Here is a 19,792-nt window from a genome sequence, read left to right as displayed (position 1 = left end):
TTGCTGAAGTGATACTAATAGTGATATAGCCGTTCGTGGTAGGAGTCTGAGACTGGTTTTAACAAAGTGCTTTTAAGGGAGGGGTCTATCCAAGGCTGAGGAACGGAGGAGCCGCCTGAAACCTCATTGGAGGCTGTCACCCGAGGAAGCGAGTGTAATGCGGGACTGCGAGGACCAGCAGCCCCGTGATTGAACACAGCTGTGTCCTCTTCCCGTACTCCAGCCCTCCCGCCCTGACGCTATAACACTCCTCACGGCCCCCGCTTCGTGGGTGCCGTTCGTGGTAGGAGTCTGAGACTGGTTTTAACAAAGTGCTTTTAACGGAGGGGTCTATCCAAGGCTGAGGAACGGAGGAGCCGCCTGAAACCTCATTGGAGGCTGTCACCCGAGGAAGCGAGTGTAATGCGGGACTGCGAGGACCAGCAGCCCCGTGATTGAACACAGCTGTGTCCTCTTCCCGTACTCCCGCCCTCCCGCCCTGACGCTATAACACTCCTCACGGCCCCTGCTTCGCGGGTGCCGTTCGTGGTAGGAGTCTGAGACTGGTTTTAACAAAGTGCTTTTAACGGAGGGGTCTATCCAAGGCTGAGGAACGGAGGAGCCGCCTGAAACCTCATTGGAGGCTGTCACCCGAGGAAGCGAGTGTAATGCGGGACTGTGAGGACCAGCAGCCCCGTGATTGAACACAGCTGTGTCCTCTTCCCGTACTCCCGCCCTCCCGCCCTGACGCTATAACACTCAGCACGGTCCCCGCTTCGCGGGACGCGCGCGGGCGCGCGCCGGGCAAAGCCCGGGCCAAGGGCGGGCCCGTCTGAGCCCGTCCGAGAACGTCAGAGAACGGAACGGGACCCTTCTCTAACACCTGCTGCTTGTAACTTTGGGTTTTGGGTGCCTGGTAAGTGCAAGCTAATTACTGCACCTTTGTAATACAGAGGGACTTTGTCTTAAGACGTGGTAACTAGATGACAAAAATGGATAAAACGCAGAAAAGGGATGGTCCTACTTTGCAATCGACTGGGGGCGCCCTAATGGGAACATTGGACAATTTCTTGGTGAGAGTGCAGTCAGCCCTTGCTAAGGACATTGAATTAACTGAGAAAAGACTATCATTAGACATTCTCTGTGACAAGAGGTCCTCTTTGGGGAATATGGCTAACTCAAAATCACCTCCCTGTGGTCAGCCTGTAAGGTTGGATTCCTCGAGTCCAGTGTCTCCCGTGATGGAAGAACAAACTAATGAGTCAATGATTTGCCCCATGTCTCTGATCGAAATAATGGACGATAATGTTGACACTGTTAATATGGGTAATGGGGTCCCCACTTCCGAACCTTTGTTAGGTGTTAAGACCCGCTCAACCAGCAACCTAAATGCGGCTTCCGGCAAGCAACAACCAGCCATTACCCTGAAAAAAAACTGTAGGGGTAACCAAAAGAAAGCCGCTGGGAAGATCGTTCCCAGCGGCTGGCCAATCCCTCGCCTCTGTTTCAACGAAGGCTACACCTTCACACCCCAAACCCCAAACAACTGAAACAAGGTCACACCCATTGCCACCATTGGGGACGTTAGATGTGGAAGTAACAGACACAGTACTTTTTTGGGTCAAAATGGAAAGTATTGTTAAGAAATTATGTGATCCCATCTATGAAAGATTAGGTTCTATTGAGAGTAGACTTGTATGTATGGAACTCTCACTTGCATCGGGTAATTCTCGGGGTGGCAAACAAGGCCTGAGCTCGTTAAAAGAGCGTTCTGGCATAACAGGACAACGGATTGTGACCAAATCCACTGCCAGTAATTTGGTTAATTCTGCACTAGATAATCGACCTATCCCCCAGGAGTCTAATCCGACTTCAGTAGTGGACATTCGGATAGTAGATGAACATCTCTCCCCACACCCGATACCAACTAGCCCTAGGGAAAGCAGAGTAAGAACTGACAGGCAGCTTCCAATCATTCAGCCTGCAGCACAGGCCTCTCCAGGCCTAATTGATCTACATTTACCCCCTGAAGCTGCCCCCTACGTGGTGATTTTAACTGGGGTTCCCAACCTGGCGAAGGGAGCAAGGGAATCCTATTGGGATTTAAAGAACAAATGTACACATTGGCTTAATGCCAAACGACCACTGCCGGCCCAGATGCGTGCTGAGATCTTATACGCAAGGCGTGTAAACTGGGTGGGCAGAAGTACCAAGTCATCTAAGGGGGATTGTGTTGTTATTAATTTCAGGGATAGGCGGTGTGTGGAATATATTTGTTCTTGGCCCCAAAATGCTTCTTCGTCTATGATATGTACAATGCCACTGTCTTACTTTTATGTAGCTAAGTCACAGCCTACAGGTGGGAATACATGCAGGGGCCCCTTGACTAATGGAACCTTTCTTGAGGACATAAGATCGATTAACAGATTTGATGTACTCTCTGGGCTAGCGGACTGCGACTGACTGTTTGATGGTAGAATACACTCTAATGATGTTATACCATGTGTATCCTTAATAACATCAGGTAAATGTGGAAAAACAAATGTGGTTTTAACGGCAGATGAGGGTATGTGTGATAGTGATCCGCCTAATGGTAGAGATGTTAACATATCCCTTGTCCAAGAAAATACGACAGGGATCAGAGAATAAGGCATCCTTGTTGAATGTCAAAACGAAATTTCAGGCATTAATCCCATGCCCTGTCTTGGGCAAGATATAGCCCCTTCCCCTATATCTATCACAGGGAGTATGGAAGGGGGATTCATCTCTGCAGGCCACGTATTGTTTTTATCTTGGAATGTGGCGGGTATAAACTCTAAGCTATCATCTCCCCTTTGGGTAGATTTTATCAGTAAGCATGACATCTGTCTTTTCCAAGAGACATGGTCAGTGGACCCGGTGTTCATGCTGGGATATTTGAATTTTTTTGTTCCGGCAGAGAAAAAACCCAGGGGACGGGCATCAGGAGGCCTGATCATCTGGGTTAAACAGAATCTGGAATGCAAAGTTCAAATTACTCAAACACAGAACCCCGACATATTGGGAATTAGGCTGACCAGTCCGCAAAACCTTAAAATTGACATTTTCAATGTATATGTAAGGGGCTTACCAGGCGGGAAAAAATCTGAGGTGATATCTGCATTAAACACCATTGTAGAATCTAGCCCCATTGATGTGCTCCCACTTATTGCGGGAGATTTTAATACGACCTTCGAGCCACTCGGATCTCAAGACATGCTTCTGACAGAGGAAGAGGATGCAAAATGGGGTGTCCCACAGCTTGAGGCAAAGACAGTCGGCAAATGGACTGAGGCGGCCCTGTACCTGAAAGGGTTCTGCCTGGGTAACCAGTTGAGGGCAGCCAATGGCAGAACCAAATCAGACAGGATGTGTAACAAAACGTATAACAATGGTACTAGGGCAAGTAATATAGATTACCTCTTAGTCCATTTGAGGATGTGGCATACGTTAGTGGACATGGTGGTCGAGACACGGATTGAAAGCGACCACAATCCCCTAGTAGCCGCGTTTGATTTGGGAATGGGAGTTAGTAAAGATCAAACTCCTGATAAGAATGGCCCAGCTGTAGTTCTATCAAATAACGAACGCCACCTCAAATGGCGTTACGTAGTAGAACACCCAGATTTGTTAGGTAGTATAGAGTCCCATGTTGAAGAGGCGTTGTCGTCAATTACGGCAGTAGGTAATTTAGGACAACCCTCAGTAACATTTGAGGAAATTCATGGAAAATTAGTTGAAAAACTAAAATCATGTTTTTGCAGACCCCCTGTAGTGCAGAAAGCCCCAAGAAGTAAACAGGAAGGTTGGTATAATGCCTCCTGTAAACAAGCTTGTACCGAGCTGGGACTTGCTCTAATATCAAAATATTCGAGCAAGATTAAATTTGCTCGTAATATTCATAAAAAAGTTTTATGGAAAGCAAAAAAGGATTGGAACGAATGTGAGTGGCAAGACCTAAAAGCAGCATGTGCTGATAAAGACCAGAAAAAATTCTGGAATATTTTTAAATGGAAAAAGGGCGAAATAGTCGACAGTCCTCACAATCATGTACCCCAGAGTTCTTGGGTAGATTTTTTTAAGTCTCAGTACTCGATAGGTCCTGAGGAAGCTAGCAAGCCTTTTCAGGTGAGGCCGTTTAATGATACCCCTGTGTTTAGTGTCGGGGAGGTTGACATTGCGCTTGATAAGGTCACCCAGGGTCGTGCGCCCGGCATGGATTGTATCCCGGCCGATGTATTTTTGTATAAAAGAGCGAGGTGGTCATTATATATCATGCACCTAGCAAATGCTATTGCTCAGGGAATGGCGATCCCGTACTCTTGGAAAGGTGCAGAAATCGTCCCAATATATAAAAAAGGGGATAAATCGTTGGCTTGCAATTATAGACCCATTAGCTTGATAGATGCTTTACAAAAGATTTTGGGTAGGCTGGTCTTGGGCAAAATCCAGACCTGGATGGAATCCAGTAATGTGCTAAGTCCATTGCAGGCGGGGTTTCGCCCTAAAACCAGCACCATAGACCAGGTCTTTAGGTTCATTGTCCTCTATTGGAGGACAGTGGTCCTAGAAAAAGGGGTTTTGTACGCTGTGTTCGTCGACCTGCGGGCGGCCTTCGACTTGGTCCCACGTGACAAGCTGTGGCAAGTGTTGGAGGGTTTGGGGATGGCGCCGGAGTTATTGACATTGGTGGTCCGCTTACATGAGTGCAACTTTGCTCGGGTCCGGTGGGGAAAGCAGGGCGAGGTTACGGAGTCTTTCCCCGTGGAGCGAGGAGTGCGGCAAGGCTGTGTCTTGGCACCGACCTTGTTCTCACTCTTCGTGAACGGGGTGCCGAGTTCCTCTCCCGGGTCCCTTCAGACGCTCCGGCAATGTCCGGTACCCGCATTCCTGTCCTCATGTTCGCGGACGACACTCTGCTGATTTCTAAAACTCCGAGTGGCCTACAGCTAACCCTCCGGCGCTTTGAAGAATTCTGCTTGCTACGTGGCTTGGAAATTAACGTCTCTAAGACCAAGTTCATGGTTTTGAATGGTCCGCACCTGAGTAGATCGTACAAACCCTTCAGTAGCGTAATTGTTATGAATGGCTCTCCCCTGGAACAGGTGGATGCCTTCACTTATTTGGGAGTAACACTACAGAAGAATATGCGTTGGAAAAGCCAAATAGACTCTTCTATTTTGAAGTTCAAACAACAGACAGGTTTCCTTTTAAAAAGATTCAAAACCTCGCAGACCCAGCCTATAGCCCCACTCCTTGAGGTCTATACGATGAAGATACGTAGCTCATCCTTATATGGTTCTGAGCTATGGGGATATGGAAGTAACCCAAAACGATTGAATGTTATGGAGAGCGAGTTTATAAGGAAAGTTGTTGGCGTACCGCAAAGTACTCCCTTGCTACCCCTTTTTTGGGACCTAGGTTTGAAAACCATACAAGATACCGCCAACTTGCGACCATTGCTGTATTGGCGTAGGATCTGGTCAACTGAGGAGCTAAAGCATTATGCGCTGGGCCTAAAAGAAATAATGGAGAAAGATAATTTCCATAGAATAGACTGGTTGAGGTCCATTAAGGTGTTACTCTATAGATTGGGATGGAACAACCTTTGGGATGATCCTCAAAATGCTGTTTTTCCCCCAAAGGAAATTGTTAAAGCCAAGTACTGGGAATTTATTGCCATGGAATCTGCTGCAAAGGGGTGTACTTCCCAGCTAACAGCTAGGTATCTAGAGATTAAGGCTTATCCCAGTCAGGAACTTTATTGGGATTTGATAGAAGCACCAACTGATCGCAAATTTTACTTTCAGTTTAGGATAGGTACTCTCCCTATTTGCTCATTTACATCTAAATGGACAAAAGGGTCCCCGGATAAATGCCCAAAATGTAGGGATATGATTGAATATTTGAGCCATTTTGTTTTCTTTTGTCCTCTCTATGAGCTCCCACGGAAAAAATGGTTATTACCTGTCTGTCGCCTTTTAGGCACCCGAAGACACGTAGAGGCATTAAGAATCTTGTGTTCAGATCCGAGCCCATTAATTGCAATTGCAATGGCAAAGTATATAAAGTGGGCCTGGATAATACGATCCAGACAGACAAATATTAAAAGTGCCTAATGTAGTGGCGCTTGTTCGAAGTCATGTATCATGTATCTTTTATCTTCTAATTTCGGATTTATCTGCTTAATTTAAATTAAATTAAGAAGTTTCTCTAATCAATTGTTTCACTAGATATTATTGTTGTTTATTTAAATTGATGTTTAGCACAGGAGTAAGTCCGAAAATCATGTGCCTATGGAAATATGTTATGTATTGTTTTAATTTATGTTTTAGCATGTGTATGTAGTTGGTTAATGTATGATACTTTCATGACTTAATTGTCGAATAAAGTTTTTCAAATCGAATCGATATAGCCTTCCACTGCTGATTTGCCAAAACGTTGGCATAGATGTTCTGTCTGAATGAGCTGGGAAGCAAAGATGATTGACCTTTTATTTTTAAAAACAATTATATTGGTGTCTTGTCATAGCTCCCCCAAAAATACCTTAAAGCACTCCAGCAGAAGATGATCAGGACCTGTAGCTTCCTCACTTAATCACACCCTGTCCATACCCATAAGAAAATCCTCATACCCATCCGTTGGGCTCTCCAACTCCTCTGTATATAGGGTTTGATAAAAAATCCCTAATAACTTTAAGAATATCTACCGGATATTCATAAGTCTTACACTCCTGACCCATAATAGCAGCAATCCCATACTCCACTTCCTTCTGCCTAATCAGTTTTGTCAACAGCCTCCGGGTTGCCTCTCCATAGTCATAGCATTCTGAACGATAGAGAGGAAACTTAGCTACCACCTCCACGCTAAAATATCAATTAATCTTTGATTCCAAAATAGCAATTTTTGCTGGGCCTCTTGGGGTCCCGTCCCCTTAGATACCTTCCAAGTTAACTTCTCCTCTGCTAGGGATAGTTTGTTATGTACCCTCCAGATCACAGACCGCTTTGATCTCTGTTGGTGCAGACTAAAGCTAAGTGTTTCTCCCCTAATTCCTGCCTTTAAAGCATCCCAGATCAGGCCTGTCTGGGCAGTCCCTCTGTTGTCTTCCAGAAAAAGCCTTATCCACCACCACATATGACCCACATATGTTTCAGCTAACAGCAATTTTCTATCAAACGTCCAAGACCCCTGTGGCTTAGTAAAACCCATCACTGTGATTTCAAGGACCAGCGGGATAAGATCTGAGAGTACCCTAGGAAATATCTTTATCTCAGCCTAACTGGCCAGGCTAGTAGACACAAAAAAGTAATCTAACCTCACCAACTTATGATGTGGAAAACAGTAAAACACAAAGCCTGGATCTGGGGCCTTACCGATATCCCACACGTCTATAAGGCCATGATCCTTCACTAGAAGTTGCAAAGACCTGAATACCGCAGCTTCCTCCCTGTATATACTTGATCCTTCTGTCAATCACTTTTGGCCTCCAGATGAATATTTAAATATCCACATAAATTAGAGGGCGCAGCCATGTTGTCAATTCTACATTCGGTAGATCCAAAATGTCAGCCTCATCCACATTAGACCCATACACTGAGCACAGCATGAACCGACCCTTACTTACCTCACAGTCAACAATAACCCCTCTGCCCAGCTTATCCACAGCAGTGCATCCAGGTGAGTAAATAGAGGGGAGAAGATGTGACCAAACAGCTAGAGCGGTTGACCTAAAATCTGGGGAATCGAGTCTCAGCAACAACGCTTACCATCCTGTGATTCTGGGCAAATCACTTCATCTCCCCATGCCAAATGAAGAAAAAAAAAATTAATGTGTACTTATGTAACGCAACTGGTGCTCATGTAAGCACTCTGATACATGATACCTTTGGTCAAGTTTGTGCTATAAAAAATTTGAAGAAAAAATATAGATTTATTTGCAAGTACCGCCCTCCCCCCCCCCCACCCGGGGATGTCGGACTTTGCTGCGTGCAGGCCAAGAGTGGTAAGGCAAGATAAATCGAAAACTCCTGCTTGCTCCAAGGAATATGGGTCCCCTGAATACAGATCAAATCTGGTCTCATGACCATTAAACCCAATGTGCCCATCCTTCTTTTCGTTTTATTATTGAGGCCACATATATTGACCAAAATGAGTTACAAAGGATGTCTAGGTTATAATACCGCACCTATTTAAATTTCAGGAATAATGTTGGCAAATGGTGCGATAATCACAGGAAACAAGACCCCTTAGTTTCCTAATGCGTGAAAAAAACTTCCACAACAGACAATTGTACAAAAGATATGATCCGCGCACATTAAAGGTTAAAGAAACAATTCCACCAAATATCGTAATTCACACATTCATTTATTCTTTGAATTTAGTTCTCCTTTCTTCACAGTAGCCAACGCGTTTCGTCCTATTTAAGGACTTCTTCAGGGCTCATCAACTGTCCTCTGAGTATTGTGCATTTTCTATTTTCTCTTTTCTCTATAATAAAATCCACCTCGCAATATCTTTTCTGTGTCACTAGGATAATGCAGTCCCCAGTATTGAATAATATATGACCTAATATCTCCTTCTGTATTTCTTAGTAGACGAGGTGGCAGAGTCAAGAGCTGCACTTCCGTATTTAAAATCCAAAATAAGGCAAAGATTAGTCAAAATGGCTCCTTGGGTAAGGTCAGATCATAGTCGACTCGTAAGTCATTAAAAGTATCACGGGCAAAGTATCCCTCTGTCTGCAATCAACACCGTCAAGCTTGAGAGGGATACTTTGCCTGTGATACTTTCAATGACTTACTCAGAGGACAGTTGATGAGCCCTGAAGAAGTCCTTAATTAGGACAAAACGTGTTGGCTACTATGAAGAAAGGAGAACTAAATTCAATGAATAAAGGAATGTGTGAATTACGATATTTGGTGGAATTGTTTCTTTAACCTTTAATGTGTGCGTATCACACATATATTAACCATACAATGGAGCAGCTCATGCCCTGCCATCTTGTCTCACACATATATTAACCATACAATGAAGCAGCTCATGCCCTGCCATCTTGTCTCATATAGGGTCAGATAATTTCATATCAACTGACAATCGTACACTACCCCCTCATAATCCCATACAGGTAAATGCCAATTCTTGCTAAGCCATGTTAAATACCAAAACAAAAGAAAACCCACAAGAGTTTTTTCCTTCTCCTGTTCCAAATGACCATTTGTTCCCTAATTTCCAACATTTTTCTTTTTATGAATTTTTTTTACTTGCTCATATCTGCTGTGGCACCAAACTGTGTGAATCTCACCAACTTCAACCCAGTGTCCCTCCACCACCCTACACCACATTCCTCTTCCCCCACCACCCACCACTCTGACCCCCCTACACTGCCCCTCGAACCCCCCACCCCACCCTGCCATCTTTTTAAAGAAGTTGGACCAACCAGGTACAATGATGTTAGCCTGCCCCCATCACAAGGGCCTTGGTCAACCAACACTTATATACTCCAAATCACTTCCTTCCCAAAACAGTAGCCCCCCATTCAACAGCTTAAGAACCATACATTCTCCTGCTTGAAAATGGAACAAACATGATTATAATCTAGATTTGTAAGATTATCTTGCGATCCTGTCAGAGTAAACTGCCTTAACCGGACCTTGAGCCTAGACTTTCCAAAAACTCCTTTGCCTTAATCTCTGAGACAAAGAAGTGGATCTCATCTTAAAAAACCACCTTGAGTTTAGCTGGCTTCATTAAATAAGCCTGAGCTTCCTTGTTTTGGAAAGGTGACGGAGGCACCACCTTCTCTCCACCATGAAGTGGCAAAAATCTGCCCTAATGAAAAATGAACCCCCTTCAAAAGATTTTTTACAATCGGGACGTGCCAGACCAGAAATCACCTGGCGTAGTAAAAAAGTTGCCCAGATCTATTAAAATAGTTCTGGATTTTGCCCTCTCCTGCTTGACCCGAGTTTTGTTTAAACGGGAATCTATGAGCAGCTGACCAAAGTGATATCTGTGCTAGGAGTCTGAGGTGTATCCTCAGTTGGGATCATCTTCATGCCTGACCCTCCCACTGGGGTATCTGCTCACAGCAGAACTTACAAAAGCTGCTGCCGCCATACCCGGTTCCAAGTTCACAACAGTCACGCAATCTAGCTGGTTCACAGAAGATTTGCCTCCATTCGTTAACTCTGTTTCTGCAAGTGCCTGAGTTTCTACTACAGAAAAGGAAGGCACCATGCCGTCCTCCTGGTGTCCACAATTAGCTTCATATGCTCCAAGGTTGGGAAGAGAGCACCCGGTAGCAAGCATCGGATCTACAATCGTGCACACCGGGCTTCATCAGCTTCAGAAGGCTGGGTCGGTTTCCTGAAGTACTCTGCTACAGAACCTGCTGATGCTGATTGTTTTGTGGGTCCACAATTTCCTGCATCGGGGCTCCATTGATCCACAGGTTTCCTGGCTGGTGGGTGGTCTGAACGCTCAGATCTTCCCTCCGCTTTGTTCACTGTCATCGTCACTCCATAGCCATCCCAATGCTTCAAGCCTCTTGCGCACTTTGGAGGCATTGCTGCTACTACACACCGAGCGAGGAGACATCCCAGCTTCACAGACGCCCAGCAGACTGCACGTAAAACCAGTAAGACTAGTGTGCGGTCGAGCTGGATCAGACTTTTTTCTGAGAGTGACCAAAGTGCTAGTGGAGTACTAGCTAAGCATACTCCCACAATCATTCCAGCAAAGTGCACATAGGGAGTGAAAGAAAGTCCATCAGTGCCCAGTTAGAGAGAAGAGCAGGAACAGCCATCCTCACACGGCCGCCTTCTTGCTCCATAAAAATCCTCCACACTGATCTTTTGCTACTTATTAAATCTTTGTCACCCAAGTAACAGTTTTGCTTGTTCAATTGCAGCAGGCCAGTCCCCTCACCAGGCCTCCGCTTCTGCTAGAACAATATATATTTGTGGCCAAAGCTCATGTCAACTTCTCTAACAATTTGTTCTCATGATTGTTGAGAAGATTTGGAATTAGTACAAAGGCATCTTCTAAAATCATAGGATTAATTTGTTTGACAGATAAGATACTGAAAGGAGTTTCAGTATCTTATCCCAAAAATGTGTTCCAAAAAGGCAGGTGAGTCCCCAGATGTTGTTTATTACTCCGTTACAACAAATGCTAGTTTTGATAATAACTTTGCTTGATACTTTACTTTGTTTGATAATCTTTGAGGCTGCATATTATTCTAATGTGTAATGTGCTTATGTAAGATAATATCTCTCATGCAAGGCTGTAAGGTTGCAGAGCAAGCGAGTATTGATTTCACCACAACAGCACAAGCTATTTTAATAATTGACACTTAGAAATCGGAACAACAATATTAACAGTTTTTAAAGTGAGAAGTATATTAAAATATGCTTAAAACATTGGGGAGCCACTTTGTCACACTTTCACAAGGTGCCACGCACCAAGCCACCTTGGTGCACTGCCCTGCGTTAAAGGGAAAGGGCGGGAATGTACCATCATACAGCACATTCCTGTCCTGTCCTTTCCTTGTGCTGGTGCACTTTTGGCTGCCTAACACCAACGCAGGCACCTTGGTGCAAGGGTGCCTGCGATGTAAGCAGGATTGTTTTTCTCTAGGAAGGGGCACCTTCCTGTGCAAAAACAATCCTGAAAGGCATTTTCCTCTTTCTATGTGTCCTGCAGAATGCCACACACATAGAAAGAGGGATAAACATGTAGAAAGATATTTCTTCTCTTTACGTCTCCCTTGGGAGGCATAGCATTTTGTGCATTCCCAGGTCTACCACTAATGGTAAATCCGGGAATGCACCAAAATCCATGGGTGGATGCGTATGAGCTTTCCACCCAAAGACTGCCTTCCTGGGGCAGAGTAACACAATGCAGTGATTTGCGCTGCCTTGCGTTACTCCAGATATATCAAGCCATGCAGAGCTACACAAGGTGGCCTTGCATGGTTTGATGAATCTGACTTTAGTGTTGAGTCACCCTTGCGTGGCACAAGGGCAACGCAACACTTTGATAAATATGGGCCCCAATACCAAGTGTAATAAGCAAGTTCACACTTTCAAAATTGCGTCTTATAACTCTCTGCAGAAAAGATGTAGAGATCACGGGGCATGTGCGGTTGGAGAAAAATTTAGATATTTTGTGCACTAATAGACTGAGAAGAATCTGCATTTTGTAATGTAATATATAACATTTAGTTAAATCCGATTTAGAAGTAAGCTCCAGATATTGTTAATGGAACATTATCAGCAGAATCAGAGCCAGAATTACCAAATTCCTCTGTTATTCCTGATTTCTTAGGGGATTCTCTGAGTTCAACCTGGAGCCAACCTCCATAATTCCACACCTCCAGAGTTAACAAGTCCTCCAACAATAACTCCGCAGGATACAAAATTAAACCCCACATTGCAGAGACCCCGTAATGAGGGTCATTCAGGAGTATATCTAGCTCTACTCAATCTCCACAAGTTTGTTAGTTGGTTTATGGTACATATACTTTATCTTAGTTGTATTCTTTTTGTTTTTCAGATTTCAGATCTCAGTGATTCTCTGGCTTTGGACAACGTTACATCCCTTTGTGATATGGATTTAGATAAACTGCTTTCTTACTATCAACAGATCATTTCCGCCATACAACATCTTCATTCAAAGAACATATTACATTGTGACTTGCGTTGCTGTTCTATATACGTTAATTGCAAAAAGGTATTTCTAGAGTTATCAAATCATTAACTATACAGAAGCATTTTGTTACTGGTCTCCTCAGCCTTCTAATATATATACTTTGGTGCACAAATCACATCATCTTTATACATGCAACTAAAATTAAACAACTTGTGCGTGAAAATATTTGAAAATCTGTTTAAAAAGAGCCTGAAATTTGTCCATTAGACTGATGGTCAGACATCCAGTTCATCCTATTACAAGTGCCATGAGATATAATGCAGATGGGATATCCATTTTAGGGAAAGAACCCCCATCCATTAAACTCTAAATCATGCCCGAAATGAGGTGCAATAATTCATGATGGTAGGAAGTGGTAATGCTTCTGCCTGCTTCTTTACTTTTTGCCTGGCTGAAGACGGCTGAAATGCCAGAAACCGGTCCTAGGAAGCTTGTTTCCGGTCCAGGGAAGACATGGCTTGGCAGTTCGGGCTGGACTGTTCCCATGAGGCACAGGGTCAGACTGATTTGCCTATGGCCATGTCTGAACTGGGGTGGCAGAGTGGGCCAAAGAACGGTGATGGATTAAACCCAGATCAGTTGACTGGGGGTGAGTGCTTGCAATGTTCAACACTCCGTCCATCATTTCCTTTGGTTTTTGCTTTGTTCGCCATAAGTTGGCAGGGTATGCTCAGATGTGAGTCCCTTGCTCACTTTGCCACTGGATTCAAGCAAGCCTGGCTGAAGACGGCTGAAATGCCAGAAACCGGTCCTAGGAAGCTTGTTTCCGGTCCAGGGAAGACATGGCTTGGCAGTTCGGGCTGGACTGTTCCCATGAGGCACAGGGTCAGACTGATTTGCATATGGCCATGTCTGAACTGGGGTGGCAGAGTGGGCTAAAGAACGGTGATGGATTAAACCCAGATCAGTTGACTGGGGGTGAGTGCTTGCAATGTTCAACACTCCGTCCATCATTTCCTTTGGTTTTTGCTTTGTTCGCCATAAGTTGGCAGGGTATGCTCAGATGTGAGTCCCTTGCTCACTTTGCCACTGGATTCAAGCAAGCCTGGCTGAAGACGGCTGAAATGCCAGAAACCGGTCCTAGGAAGCTTGTTTCCGGTCCAGGGAAGACATGGCTTGGCAGTTCGGGCTGGACTGTTCCCATGAGGCACAGGGTCAGACTGATTTGCATATGGCCATGTCTGAACTGGGGTGGCAGAGTGGGCTAAAGAACGGTGATGGATTAAACCCAGATCAGTTGACTGGGGGTGAGTGCTTGCAATGTTCAACACTCCGTCCATCATTTCCTTTGGTTTTTGTCTTTACTTTTTGTCTCATTTCGTTTTCATTTTTGCACCACTATCAATATTTCTGTCCTCTCATTATTTCTATTGAACTCCTTCTAACATCAGCTGTAGCACGCACATATGGCAGAGGTAAGAGCAGTGGAGCATTGGGGTAGAGACGGGGGGGAGTTGACAGACGACAAGATCGGTAAAGTGAAATAAAAAATATTATAAAACCACTTACCTTGTGCTCACTGCATTGCCGAGACAGTGATGCGACGAGCACGGTGCGAGGCAGAAGGGGAAGTCGACAGGCAAAGGGGTAGGTCAAATTAAATAAAGAAATAGGTAAAACAACTTACCTTACGCTTGCCGCATAACCAAAGTCACTCAGGGCCACGCACAACGATCTCGCGTGGCTTGATAAATCAAACTTAAGCATGGTGCAAAAGTGATGCAACCGTATGTTAAACATGCCCCATAATTCTTGACGGTTAGCCCAACCATGCTCATTACATTTCTTTACAATATCTTCCTTCACAATGCAAATGCATGAGGTATATTAAGTCTACATTGACTGTTGCAATACCACCTTCATAAATGTTATCATTTTGTGCCCAGCGGGGGTTTGTTCCCTTTGACACGTATCCCAGTTGCCTCCCTTGTAATGCACAGGCCCTGAAGATGAAAACGTAGTCTTATCCAGTACAGGCTATAGGCCAACAAATGGTGAAAAGTGCATAAACATAGACATTTGCTTTTACATGTGTAAAAACAGCATAGAGTTGGCAAAATATTTTCATGTTTTCCTAAATTACTCAAATGGGACAGGAAGAAAGCTTAAACATACATATATACCTCTTGTAGAAGACAAACAGATAATATACAGATAAACCTTATAAGCAGCTGCTTTACAGAATTGTAAAGCATAATTATAATATTCTACAAAAACAGAAAAAGTCCTGGTATACAAAGTCTTCTGAAGCCTCACCTTTTAAACTGTGGGATCTCAAGCCCCACTTAGGAACTAGGTAGAGGCTAGTCAAATCTGACAGTAACTAGGAAGAGTAGGAATTTTCGTTTCAATCCACATTGTCTCTACATACAAATCCTTTTTGGAATCTGAATCTCAGTTAAAGCGCAATAGCAGAATCTCACATATTTGACTTCTACTAACAATGTTTAGCACCTAAGATTAAATATGACTCAGATTGGAGTGTGGGGGAGGAGGGAGGGGTAGTTTAACATGTGTTAGAAATTGGGTTTCTGGTTGGCAGAGGTATGCACTCTGTCCAAGCAGGAACCACAATCCTAGCCAGGGTAAACCACAACATACCCTAAATTATCCTGTTCTCACCCTCTGATAGCTTGGCACAGAGCAGCCAGGCTTAACTCAAGAGGCAATATGTGAAGAAGGTATGCAATATTTCAAATAGTAACACAGTGAAAACACCACAAAAGGGCCCCACACCTGTTTAGAAAAAGAGGACTTAATTTTATAAATAAAACAAGACCAAAACGACAAAAATCCAATAAGTAGAAGTCGTGATATGAATGTGTAAAGAATAAATGCAAAATAGTGCTTAGAATCAATAAGTGCTTAAATGGGGTATCTGGTCGCACTGGACCGGGACAAAGTCTAAAGTTGGGCCCACTGAAATAAAGTACCTTCTACCGGGCTTGAGTCGATGTCAAAGAAGATGCGAGGTGCAGCCAAAGCGATGCATTGGTGTCGATCCATGGAGAGGGTGAGATACATCGAGATTCTCCACGCAATTGCAGTGATGCAGTGGTTCTGAGTGCGACTTGCTGGTTCTGAAAGCAATGCGAGTCTACTGCTCCCATAGCAGGTGATGCGTCGATTCTGAAGGTTATGCCCCGGCCCCGTTCCATGCTTCAACGATCCACGCAAAAGTGAAGATGGGCCAGTTCTGACTCATGCAAAGGTGAAGATGCAATGGTTCTGATGAGGATGCGTGGGTTCTGGTTGTAATGCACCTTAGGCCTCATTTCCAAGGGCCCAAGACTGGGGTGACAAATGCAAAAAGAACAATTGATGGACAGAATGTTGAACAATGTCATACATTCAGCCCAGTACAAAGATCTTAGCGTAAAGCCATTGTTTTTTTGCTCCCAATTCCTTTCCAGTTTAGACCCACCCATATGGGTAAAACAAGCGAAGTGAGATACCGCAAACCACATTTCTCAAACAAAAGCTCAATTTATCAAAACTTTCATGCAATTTCCAAAGAGAAAATTGTCAATGTTACCCACTCATCGTATCAATCTTAGTTCCATCTCTAGAGACTGTTAATTTAATAGCAGGGCTGCGCCCACACATTTCCAATGTGTAACAAGTACTCCATCCGACACCGAACTCTCAGCACCACCTCTGAATGTTAGAGATTTCATAAGATCTATCCATTTCTCATGCACCAAACTTCTGCCTCTTCTTCAGAGAGCTTCCAACTGTTACACTCCCCCTACCCTTCCGCTCACATTGTGCCTCATCACACCTTCAATCCAAAGTGTGCACGAGTATGGACAAATGTGCACCTTGTCCAGGGCCTTGTTCATATAAGAGAGTTGATAGGTAGGCAGTCACTGTCCGGCCTCTTATGTGGCTTTGCTGAGCTTTGATCAGCTGAGCAAATTGCGGCGTGGAAACAAAAGGCTCTGGAATAGCGGCCTGTCAGCTATTGAGGTCCAAACGCTTTCAGGAAATTATTGCCAATTGGTCATTGGTAATTTAAGTGAAATCAAATTGTTCTGTTATTGATCACGGTGTGGGCGCGTTTAGTATTTCAGTGCGGTGCTTCACGCTGGGAACACACACATACCGTGAAATAAAAGCGAGGCATATCGAGGGAGAATGAGATTGGCCCTGAAATACCTGGGGATAAAGCACTCAGCCGCAACAACAGGCACTGCTCGGTGTTCTCCCCCCCTCCACCCCCGCACATAGATCCCACCACCGGCTTGAGTATTTTGTTATGTGGAGGGTGCAGTGAATTTATGTGCATGAAATCTACTACCTTCATATCACTGAAGTCAGATCTAGTCCATTCCTTACCAATCCTCACCTCCTGGTTCGTTTCTACTGTCAGTGAAGTCATAGGATTTGTGGGGAGAGAGAGTGGGAGGAGCCTAGAGCTGCTCATCTTGTTTCACTTAGATCCTCAATATGCAATGCAGCAGTTATCTGGGGGAAATGGATTTTCCTAATGAATCTGCTACAATCATCTTTGAATGCATTTTCGTGTGCTTTAAGAAAATGCATTCTAAGGTGGCGGTGCCATTTTTTTAAACTTTATTCTTCGTTTACCATTCCGAGATAACAAACACCCATCAGAGGGGCCAGGGAGGTAGGGCTGATGCCCTCAGGATATTAATGGCGGCCGTCATACGTGGAAATAAGGCATCAATTGAGTGGCTTGGCGCCCTCTGTGCCCATTACCAGGGAGCCCCCATGTGACCCGCGAGACGCAGCAGCTAGAAGTGCCTGCATGATCACACCAATTTCACCACTACCCCATCCCCATACACACTCCCTTCTCTCTCTGCCCCCGTCCTCTCAGCTCCCTGCCGCGCACCATCATTTTCTGGCCCTCTCTCCCCACTTCCTCTCTCCTCGGCCTTCTTTACCCCTCCCCCATTCTCCCCCTCCTCTGTACCAATACATTTCACTTCCTCTCTCCCCCATCTTCCCCTGCCCTCCCCCTCGCACCCCCGCCAGCCCTTCTCGTTCCACACACCACCCTCTCATGCCTGCTCGCGCCTAGCAATACGCAGAGTGTTCTATGTAATATTTGTAAACTCGCAGCTTCTATGCTGCATGGCTAACCACTTATGTGGTCCCAAAGGTGAGACCTATTGGCTATGCCAATGCTTGTTACAGAGAGTTTCGAGGTGCTTGCTACATTGTTAGGGAGTCTGCCCTTCACTTTGCTTTCACCATTCTGCTGTTCTTGGCTGATAGGCTTTCAGCCAAATCCTACCTGCCATCAATCGTTGCTGACTGCTCCTTTAGCCCTGTGAAGTACTGAAGCTGCATCCCAACCCACAAGAAGCCCTGCTCGGCGATCCGGGCACCTGTCGGGGACCCGGGGCCTGCCACACTGAGTGGTGTTGGAGGGCCCCGGTCTACTGCGTGGGACGGGGCCATCCCACCCCTTCGTATTTCCTGCACTGCTGATACACTGAGCCCTGACTTCCTCCTTACCACAGCTGTGAGCCTGTGTCTGTCCGGCGGTGGACTGAGAGCTGACCAGATGCTGCCTGCGGACGAGTGAAGGCAGGGTGCCGGCCAGGGGTCTCCCATCCATCCCTCCCTCCCATGTCAGAACAGACTGCGTGGTGCGGTGAAGTCCCTGCACTGCAGGATATTGAGCTGCGGCTTCGATCTTGCCTGTCAGCTGCCCTCTGTGTGGTGTTGCGGTCTAGTCTGCGGCGCGCACTACGTGCGACGTCAGCGGACTTCCGGCGGCGGCCATTTTAGAATCGGCACTAGCGCGCCGATTCAAACGCGAACGGAGCTCCGAACCGGCGCTCCTGCTGAGAAGTTAAATTGTGGTAATAAACCTCGTTCCACCTTAAACTCGGGCAGTGTCATCTGTGGGGCACAACAACTTAAGGGAAAGGCCCAACATTACAATGGCGACGAGGAGGTGAAACGGCCCTGCGCTGCCTCCAGAGTTATACCACGTGGTGCACACTGACTGCAACCAAAGTCACCACCACCCTAGCAGGAGCACGGCAGCGTTACGGAGAGCGGCGGAAGGGGCGCAGTAGGACGGTAAGGGTCCCAGCCCCAGCCTGGTCCAGTACAGCAGCGGAGGAACCCAAGACAAGCCAGCAAGCTGGGATAGCGTCACCGGAGTGCACGTGGTCAGGCAACTCCATACATCCTGGCGGGGGTCGCAGAAGGGTACGCAGGAAGCGGAAAGTCCGGCCAGGACGACGACCCAGGCGAAGGGGGCTCCAGCGGTACCAGCGTGTCGAGTGGTTCGAGCCCAGGTACGCGGCGGAAGGGAGCCGGAGGCAAGATGAGTGCCGTATCGTCCTCCTTGCCGAACCCAGTACCCTTCCTGACCAAAGTGGGAGTCCCGGAGATGCCGTGGGAGGACTGGAAGCGGTATTTCATGAACTACCTGTTCGTCCTAGAAGAAGAGAGCGACGCAGTGTTCCCAAGCTCGCGCAGGAAGAGGATACTCCTACACCACCTGGGCCCGGCGGGTCAGAGAGTATACGACGACCTGGTGAAGGAAGTGCGTCCAGTAGGAGACGATAATGTGTTTCAACACGCGATTGACGATCTGGACGCCCATTACCGCCCGGCGGTGTGCACAGCCATCGACAGGTACAATTTCTACCACAGAGCGCAGCACAAAGGGGAAACGGTCGACGAGTATGTGGCGGCACTCCAGAAGCTGGCATTGACGTGCAAATTTGGGACTTTCCAGGAGGAGTTGATCAGGGACCAAATAATTATGCACACAGTGAACACGTCCATCCAAGAAAAGCTGTGGGCAAACGGAGACGCACCCCTTAAGACGGTGGTGGCCATGGTGAAGAAGGCGGAAATGTCCAAGAGGTGTGCAGAGGCGGCTAAGAAAGACCGTCTTCCCGAGCAAGCCGTGTGCAGGATAGAGGAACGGAAGAGCCGCGAGGGACAGGAGGCGGCAGAGCAACGCAACACGCGGATGTACAGGAAGTACACGACACGGGGCACGAAACAGCAGGTACAGGGACAAGGGAGCACCAACACGTGCTACAGATGCGGCAGCAACAAACATGCCGCCAACGACAAAGGGTGC

At 46.0% G+C, this 19,792-nt stretch overlaps 1 protein-coding gene across 6 annotated transcripts in view; it reads left to right on the top strand.

The window, feature by feature from the left end:
* LOC146867157 (uncharacterized) overlaps positions 1-19,792 on the top strand; it is a 1,274,092-nt gene that overhangs the window by 1,105,505 nt on the left and 148,795 nt on the right. For all 6 annotated transcript variants that reach the window (XM_085603699.1, XM_085603695.1, XM_085603693.1 and 3 more), the window contains one exon: positions 12,556-12,732. In XM_085603699.1, coding sequence (XP_085459825.1) covers positions 12,556-12,732 — 177 coding nt within the window. The remainder of the gene's footprint in view (positions 1-12,555; positions 12,733-19,792) is intronic.

The sequence above is a fragment of the Triturus cristatus genome, chromosome 1_2 (genome assembly GCF_964204655.1).
Source record: "Triturus cristatus chromosome 1_2, aTriCri1.1, whole genome shotgun sequence".
NCBI lineage: Eukaryota > Metazoa > Chordata > Amphibia > Caudata > Salamandridae > Triturus > Triturus cristatus.
Note: the sequence above shows the minus strand (reverse complement) of the source record. Positions and strands in the feature narration are given on the sequence as shown.